General features: G+C 41.0%; 2 protein-coding genes across 2 annotated transcripts; both read right to left on the reverse strand.

Annotated features, from left to right (window-relative positions):
- Positions 1-323: 323 nt before the first annotated feature.
- On the reverse strand, positions 324-7,358 carry AP1M1 (adaptor-related protein complex 1, mu 1 subunit). The gene is made up of 12 exons (XM_010282145.1): positions 7,282-7,358; positions 6,454-6,610; positions 6,006-6,073; positions 5,307-5,437; positions 5,014-5,161; positions 4,314-4,440; positions 3,795-3,937; positions 2,896-2,967; positions 2,450-2,608; positions 1,663-1,788; positions 1,393-1,468; positions 324-785 (listed from the first exon to the last, which is right to left on the reverse strand). Exons 1-12 carry the CDS (start codon positions 7,321-7,323, stop codon positions 763-765), a joined length of 1,272 nt encoding a protein of 423 aa, XP_010280447.1. The 5' UTR covers positions 7,324-7,358; the 3' UTR covers positions 324-762.
- A 1,027-nt stretch (positions 7,359-8,385) lies between these two features.
- On the reverse strand, positions 8,386-8,959 carry FAM32A (family with sequence similarity 32, member A; the record flags this gene model as incomplete). Its single annotated transcript, XM_010282146.1, has 3 exons — positions 8,386-8,454; positions 8,628-8,681; positions 8,821-8,959. Coding segments are annotated over 3 exons (262 nt in total), but the record flags the coding sequence as incomplete, so codon positions are not given.
- Positions 8,960-9,041: the final 82 nt, after the last annotated feature.

A 9,041-nucleotide genomic window follows, 5' to 3' on the forward strand; every position in this document is an offset into this window, starting at 1 on the left:
GGGTTGAAAGTCTTCCGTCTGCACTTTGACTAACTTGAGCTAGCAATCATCATGCTTCCACAGAGATGTTCCCATAGACATTTACTTCTGTGATGTCTTGTTCTCAGTTAACTTAGTCTTTAACAAACCCAGATTTTTGTTTCCAAGCCCTTCACTTGAAGTGGTTTTGTCACATTTTGCATGGTTTGAAAACAATTAAAGAGCAAATAGTATTTTTGGACTTCAGATAGTTTTAACTCATATTCTGTAAATCTTTATAAGTTAACAGAGCTTTGAATGAGTTAAGGCACTCATATGCCCAGAAAAAAATAAATACCTTGGGCTAAATACAACTAAGTGTTCAGCAGTCATTTAATTGCACAATTGTCTCCCTAATTTGTAGCATATTATGCTGCCATTGTCTGTAGAGATCCTAAAATACGAATACTAGAAACTTTGCGAATGTGACGGACAAGGCATTGACAAGACATTCTCAAGGTTCATTCTGTATTCCTGGCTCCTCAAGGTAACTGCTACTCCTAATGTAATTAGCAGCAAGATCAGCATGTTCTAATGAAATAAATATTCACACAATCAATACTAATGGTTCAAATGCTCAAACACATTATTCAAAACAGTAATTTTCCAATCTTCCTCCTGCCAATCCAAGACTGCAGAAACAAGACCCTTGGCAACAACATTCACAGCTCTCAGTACCACAGAAGCTTCTGCAAACAATTTCTAGGCCTGAAGTTTTGTCGTCTGTGGTGCTTGCGAGGTGTTTTACTGTGTTCGAAGCTGGTAGTCTGTAAAGGGGAAAAAAACCCAAAAACCCAGTTGTAGTAAATTGTCTCGCTAAAGGTAGTAAAGCAGAGCAGCAAATTGGGATGAAGCAATACAAAAAACCCCAAACAGATCTTTGTGTAGAATAGCCATGAAAGTGGGTTCTAAAAGCAATTAAGGTAATTGCAGGCATTCATGCTTCCAAGCCAGGAAAATAGTTAATTAGCAAAAACAACAAAAAGCAAAACCCAAAAAAGCCCCGCTGCTTTTACTTGCAAATGATCTAGTAACTTTTAGTAGACAGTGTCTTATACATCTTAAAGCTGGCAGAATGATATGTATGAGCAATTTCTTTTTACATTTATATTCCAAATACCTCACCGAATCCCAGCTTAGTTATAAAATCCTTGAACAGCATTACTGAACTATCCCAGTGGGCCTTGACTTAGGACACCAAAAAAGGTGACTGGAAAAAGCAGCATAGCTTAACCTAACATGTTTTAGAACCGTACAGTTTAATATTGAAGATATGAGCAAACTGGTTTTGTGTGTTTCAATTTGTAGGTGTATGATGGAGAAACAAAACAGGCAAGTTGGGAGATTGGTCTGAAGTCTATTGCTTCTAATTACCTCCATTCTGGGTAATATAACGAACCCATGGGAGAGCCTGGTAGCCACTCTTCTCAATTATCTTCAAGTAGCGAACCTGGAAAGAAAGATATGTTAAGAAATAAAGTCTTCTCTGTCAGCCAAGCAGTGTTCACCAAAAAAGAACAAAATTTTTTTTGTCAAAAATATGGTCTATGAATAACACTGAACAGGAATCATCAAGAAGATAAGAAAGACGTGTTAAGAGCCTAGCATGTTAACTTGCCAGGATCCCTGTTTTCAATTACTAACCTGGATTCCTGAAGTGGTGAAATACGGAATCTCAAACTTTACACTAATGGGAGGTTTTCCTTCCTTATCTTCAGCTTCAACACTTGGAAGTCCAAAGTGAGCTCTCATCAGGTATTCTTTTCCACCCTACCCAAAAGAGACAGATTTTTTTTTTCTTGAAACAAAAAATAAAATACTGGCAACAATACAAGTAATTTTCTTAATGTCAAACTGCTGAACTCCACTAATCATTTCTGCTCTTCTCTAGGGCTTAAAAGTGAACACTTGTTTTTATTTTAAAAACAAATACTTCTTTTTTTTTTTTTAAGATGCAGATCAAATTAAGACCAGCTTTGTACTTTACAAGAGGAAAAAAAAAGAAAAATTAAGTTTTCTGGTGCCACTGACCATTCTGATTAAATGGTCAGACAGCTGTACTACCACACCACTGGCATTTGAAAGAGCTCATGCTCATGGAACCACCCAAGAAGCACAGTCCGACAAACTGAAACAGCTGCTGCTAAATCTAGGCCAAGGGATTACACCATCCACAAGCACCGTTCAAAAATCTGCTCTCTAACTTAGTTCTGAAAAATTACCCCAGTTAAAACCAAAGAAGTATCAAGAACAGTATCTCAAACATCTATTAGCAAGTTCCAAGCCTTCATCCAAGGGAAAAGAGGAAGAGGCCAGCACTACTTGTCTGATACTATTAGAATTTGCTTTAGAGAGAGTTTGAACAATCATAAAATATTAACATTATGTAATTATTGCACTATTAGGCGATAAGACTAAAAATAACACTTACTGGAAAAGATTTAATGGACCAGACAATTTCACTGTTCTCTGGAACCCATTTGACACTTCCAACAGTGGTTTTAAACTTTGGCGAGTCCGCATCATTTGGAACTGGAATGTGAATCTCCACATTGTTGGCAGTTGATCTACGCTTAAATTGACTTTTTGCCTAACGAAGAAAAAAAAAATAATCAGAAAAGCAGGCCTCTCAGTATTTCCATTATGCAAGTGAGTTCAGAGAGCAGCGAGACACACAATTCCCCTCCACCCCAATCTACATACCGAGAAACAGAAGTGTAACACAGAGATCATAACTTACAAATGAAGTTTTCAAAAAGATGCAAGTCCCACAGAAGTATAAATAATTGTACAAAAGTGCACATACTGCTGGTCAAGCTTTGAACAAAATGAAAAGAGATGGCTAAAATTAGCCATAATTATTTCAGAACTTCTGACCTTGATCATGTACTCAATGCGGCTGTGGGAATGTTTTTCAATCACAGACTCAATCCAGATCAGTGGTTTTACCTAAGGAGGAAAAAAACAGTTACAGCTGTAGGTTTTACTTTGACACAGTCATGAAAATGTTACTTCCGCTAAAGCTACACTCACCATGTGAACCCCACAGAAACCTGAAAGTCTGTGGTGTTCAAAATGACAAACAAGTTGTGTTTTTGTTTAATAAATCAATACAAATGAGCAAGCACTGATATACCAACATCCAAGTGTTACAAGAATTATAGGCTTGAAAAGGTATGTCTCAGACTAATTCCTAACAGCGAACACCTGCATTACAAAATGTGTGATAATTTAACATAGCAGGGACTAAACTATGACAAGCCCTAAAAATAACACTAATTCAAACCACTGTCCTTAAAATAAAAAATTAATACTAAACTTTTAATTGGTTGTCTCCTGTCACAGTTGCATACTATAGACCTTCTCTAAATTGAATTTTTCCTTTTCTGAAAGGAAAGGTATCCTTATAACTGCGGTTAGCATACTCTAATAAAATTAAATTACATAAATACTGCTGTTGTCAAGCAGAATGAATTGCTACATTGTCATTTCATCATGTAGTTAGCTTAAAAAAAAAAATCATGGCAGGAACAGTTATTTCAGAACCAGTTTCAACAGCAGTTGAAAAGATAGAAACTTACTGACAAGTTATTTCTAAACTCATTCTTACTTCCTCCAAAAAAGAGAAAGCACGAAGCTTTGGTATTAATGGTTGACTTAAGAACTACTATGCTGCCCATACTTTAAGAAAAAGAATTAAGGGAAAGCCATTAGCAATTTTGCCTACAATCTACAACATTATCATATTAAAAAAAAATGCAAACATCCAGACTTACATGGGTATTAAGACGATATGACATGAGTTCAAACTCTCCATCAGGCGGAATGAAAGAAATGGTCCTGTCGTTTTCAAAGCGAGAGAGACGAACACACTGGTGAAACTTTACATCTTCCAGTTCTACTGATTTACTTTTGCCACCTGGCAGAAAATACACATTTCAAGGTGCTACACAAATTATGTCCAAAGTCTCATCACAACCAGTTACACAGCAAAGCAGTTGTCTGCTGACATTCCTCCCTTTTAGCCAATACCTTCTTTAGCTTGCTATAGGTTTTTAGGACTACAGAAGTCCCCGTGAAAAAGACACGAGGAAGCTTAGATGGTTACCACATATTACAACGGTCTTCCATTTTTGCTTGATACTGTCACACAAGACCCAATGTGGCTTTCTACACTGATAAAGGGAGTATTTCTGTCACAGAACAAATCCCTTCAGCTGAACCTCAAGCTTCCCAAAACTTAAGACTTCAGATAACATCTTTCATGATTACCGAGATATCACCGAAATACTCACGGCCTGTATTATCAAAGAGAACTTTGTCGTTTAAACCAAGTCGCAGCTCTGGCATTCCCGAGAGAAAGACTCGCATTTTAATCGATCCAACTATTTCACTCCGTAATACGTTTCCATTGGCACTGACCTAAACAAAAATGACAAGAAAGGTAAGATTGTTCTGATGGGATATGTCATGACATCAAACAATACTTCCACCCCATTGCTGTGTTCCAAGTTTTCTTTCTGCTGAGAAATTAATCCAGTAGAATAGAACTAGGTCAGGGAGATGATGGGCACAGACAGAGGAGGAAAGGAATCACAGAATAATTTAGGTTGGAAAAGATCTTTAAGATCATCAAGTCCAACTGTAAACCTAACGTTGCCAAGTCCACCACTAAACCATGTCCCTATGTGCCACATCTTTTAAATACCTCCAGGGATGGTGACTTAAACACTTCCCTGGGCAGGCTGTTCCAGTGCTTGATAACCTTTTCAGTGAAGAATGTATCAGAAATTAGCAATACATCCAAGGAAAGCAGTATTTGTCTACTGGATGCCCTTAAGGGTACTCAGTCTTAATGACTGACACTGTTTTGAGCATCACTGTACACTAGCCACAGTCAGTCTGACTTTTTATTGTACCCTAGCAGGTTTTCAGACAATAAGCCCTTTTCAACACTTCCTATTACAATGCTCATTAAAAGCTAAAGGTACCCACCAAAAGGTTAACAGACTCTATAACATCCAGGAACACTTCATTTTTCCTGTATTTTATCCCTTCTGATCTCCATGAAACAGCATTCGTAACAGTGGCAGGAGGACGTGGAGCTCCGGTTTCAAGTTTGTGACCTTCCTGAGTGATGTACCTTTACAGCCACATAATTGGCATGAAAATATGAAAATTAATTTTTTTGATCACTAGCCCAAGCCAAAACATTTGTTTGCATATGGAAGAATGCTCAAAACTTTCCAAGGAGTTTGTCACCTTAAGTGATGCAGAATGATACTTACTCTTGTAAAATTTTACTATCAGTGGTTTGTGGATAACCAAAATCCATAAGCTCATCTAACAACTCATAAATAATAACAAAATTATCCCTAATGCTCTCTTCCTCCAACTCCTTGAAATATTCAGAAAAAACCTGAAACAAAATAACAGAAGGGAGGGGAAGAATGAGGACATTAACTGAGGAACTACAGCACATTCAGAATGTATTCTTGCATGTAAAATGGTAATTTTTAAAAAGCCCCAAACCAAACCCCATAATTCACAAACAGCATTCTGTTCAGAAGATTAACCTCAAGAAACTCAACTAAAAAAAGAGCGCTACAGAATCCTAGAAACAACTCTGAGCATTATGAAAAATATTTATTCTAGGAAAAATATTTTTCATGCCAGGTACAGATGAACCAAACGTAGAAGCTATGTGATATGCCACTACTCATGCATCAAGTTCACAATTCTCCTCAGTGTTCTCCGGTCTTGTGTAACTACTTACAGCACTGTGTCACATCCTTTGCCTACTCAGCTACAAAATATCAATTCCATTATTAGTGGTTAGGAAGACAGTTCTACAAAACAATCAAATATAAAGTAAAAATGCTATTACAGAGAGTTCTTTAAAAATGTGAAAGCTCTATGCACTTCTATTGAGATCAGATTTAGATTGAACCGAAAAAGACAGGTTACTTTTGAAATTTCTTACTCACCTGAACTACTTTATATAAAAATGAAAACACCAGTGATACACAAGCGTTTTTCTTAGAAGTTGCAACAACTGATAAAGGATGTTCAGGAACATGCATTCACCATCACCGTTCAAAAAAATGTTTACTAAGTGCATTTTTAAAAGCCTTTAGGCAATTAGAGATGGCCAAAAAAACTAACAGTTAATGAATTAACGGTACCCCTGGTCTAATGAGATATGGAGATAAACATTGAGGAAATAATTTGTTAGGGTAAAATTAATATAAATACTTTTCTTCATCCTACGCTGCTGGTGCACATTACACTATGTAAAGCATAAAAGACTTTATTTAATAGAGCCTCCTTATGTCACTTCACTCATTCTCTAGCTTTGCGTTTAGACACAATGAAAATAACATAGTAGCACTTGGCATATCAGCGTATGCGAGCTATGTGCAGTATAAAGGATACGATATAAGTTGTTATGTTTAATCCACATAAACCGAACTCCTCCATGTGCTAGAATAGGAGAAAGCGTCCCCTCTTCTTCCTTTTCCATAAGGATTGGCATAAAATGTTCCACCTCGGACATGTCCACATCTCCACGGTAATTCCGACAGATGAGAACCTATAAAGAAAGGAACAAAATCCTTATATTTCTTCCCTTTTTGAGATGGTATCACCATGCAGGACCAACGCACAAGATATTTGGAAGACCTCTTTAAGTAACTTTAAAAAAGTCACCAAGCTTCACTCTAGCCTCTATGCACTCCACAAACGCAAATCACAACGTCAAAGTATTTTCCTGATAAGAATGTAAATCCTAATTTTTCATTGCAAAGTCATGTATTAATATTTTCCGGAGTCATTCTTCACATAGTGCTGCACACACCAAGATCGGAAAACTCTGCAACTCCTCTGAGACAAACTACCTCCAATTACAGCAGAGATTAATTACTCCAGGTGGGATGCCCGAGAGCCCTGCTGGCATGCCTGCTGCCAGCAGCCACCTCCCTCAGCATCTGTAGCTGCGAAGAGATACAGGCCACGACTCCCCTGTCACAGCTCGGGCCCGCGGTGCCACGTAAAACGGGAGCTGGCAGCAAGGAGGTGCCGGGAAGGTGAAAGCGGCTCCCGCTGACCCCAGTGAGGCCGGGGGAGCCCCACCATCACGGGGAGCCCCACCATCCCTGGGCCCCCTCAGGGACCGGAGTGTGCCCAGCCCCCTCAGCAGCCCGCGGCGAGGGAGGCCCCTCCGCTTCGGCCCTGCAGGGGCCCCCGCAGCAGCCTGAGCCTCACCTTCCCCTTCAGGTCCAGCACGTAGACAGCGCTGGCCGACATCGCCCCACCACCGCCTCCCGCCCGGGCCGCCGTGCTGCCCGATCGCAGAGGCACCGACTTCCGCTTCCCGCACAGCACTTCCGGCAGGAAGTGACGAACAGAGACGGGACGAGACCCGGTTGCTGCGGGGAGGGATACGCGCAAGGGCTCCGCCGCGGCGGCGGAAGAGCACTTTAACTCACCGAGTCGTACGCCAAATAGTCCCGGGGATCTTTTTCCCCGCTGGGAAACGGTCCCACAACGCTGAAGCAGCCCCGGGAGTGGGGCTGGGCGCTAATGGCGCCGGGACGAGGGGCTGCAGCCCACAGGGGAGGGTTGGGCAGGCTGAGGTGGGAGCCCTGGGAAACTGCTGAGCACCCAGCACCCAACCAGCAGCAGCAGGGGGATGACAGTCGAGGTTAAGAAGAATATTTGGGTTTAAGAACAATATTCGGGTTTACGAGACATGTTAGGATTTTAAACATCAAGGTAGATGTCATCTCTCCAGGGAATAAGAATTATAAAGGCAGGCAAGGCACGTCAAAAATTCCACACACAAACAACTGTTTCATCAGTGCACTGCCCCTGATTTTGCAGGCAAGTCAGCACCAAAGAAAGGATGCAAGTAGCATTTTAATAAAAAGTTACATCGAAGTTATAAGTTACAGCAGACCCTCTCACCTGTGAAAGCACTCTAGACAGAAATCAGACAATTCCTGTAACTTAAAAGAGAAGCTTATGCTATGGGAGACTGTCAAAGGCTCTTCACGTCCAAAAACAACTGCTAGTATCAAGCAAATAAAGGAACATTTTCCAGCAATTGATTTTGGCCTTAATCCTCCTTTAAGCGCTAAAAAAAAATAGCCTTCTGCACCAATATAAATCAGAGCTATTAGCCAAGAAGAGACTTTGTTGAATATTTGGTTTTAAAAACCAAAACAATGAAATAAGACAATACAAAGTCATAAATGTTCCAAAGATATATTAAACATTCAATGTGGAGAATACACAGATTTACATGGCAACCCTATTCAATACAAACAAAAAACAGCTCCTGATCAACAGCCTTGAAAAGCAGTCCATTCACTTAGTCCAGCTGACTTTAGGAATGTCGTAATGCTCAGTCAGAGTATCCAAGTGCCTGTTGAAGTCCTAGGGAAGAGAAAGGGAAAGAAAACGTTTAATATTTGGTGCTGACATCACCACCATCGAACCACACCACCTCCTGCCCCCTTGCTTCTGTGTTTCACAAAGGTGAAACAGTTCCTCCAAGCCAACAAGCTAAATACAGGCTGGCCTGAGTAAATCGGGATAATTTAGCTTACCTCCACCCTCTGCTTATGGGTTTTCGACGCTTTTTTCAGGATCCTCTCCATTTGCTGGAGGAAGAGACAAGGGAGGCCAGTTACTTCCAGCACTCGTAGCCCCTCAGGAGCTGCATCTGAGGGGTCGACTGGGGTTTTAAAATCCACTCCCCAAAACCCCAGACGGGGTCTGGCCCAGGCAGGGCAGCCCTACCCGCTTCTCCTGCATCTTCTCGTAGGCCACCTGCGCCGGGGTCCGCTTGTCCAGGCCGCGCTTCTTCTCCTCCTCCTGCTTCTTGCTGCTCACGATCTGCTCCAGGATCTGGGCCTTGTCCTTCGCCTTCTTTTTCTTCCTGCGGGTAGATGCCGGTCAGCGCCCGGCCCCGGCTGCCCACCCCGCTGTGTTCCCCCCGTGCCCGGTTCCCCCGCCTCACC

This window comes from Phaethon lepturus, unplaced genomic scaffold (genome assembly GCF_000687285.1).
Source record: "Phaethon lepturus isolate BGI_N335 unplaced genomic scaffold, ASM68728v1 scaffold48282, whole genome shotgun sequence".
Classification (NCBI taxonomy): domain Eukaryota; kingdom Metazoa; phylum Chordata; class Aves; order Phaethontiformes; family Phaethontidae; genus Phaethon; species Phaethon lepturus.

Excerpts from the sequence above, each read along its gene's own strand:
- AP1M1 (XM_010282145.1), bottom strand. The coding sequence starts at position 7,323 with ATGTCGGCCAGCGCTGTCTACGTGCTGGACCTGAAGGGGAAG. Across the intron at positions 6,074-6,453 it reads TAAACATAACAACTTATATC|TTGTTGCAACTTCTAAGAAA; the intron begins GTATCCTTTATA and ends ATCCTTTATCAG. Across the intron at positions 2,609-2,895 it reads GCATTGAGTACATGATCAAG|GCAAAAAGTCAATTTAAGCG; the intron begins GTCAGAAGTTCT and ends TTTCTTCGTTAG.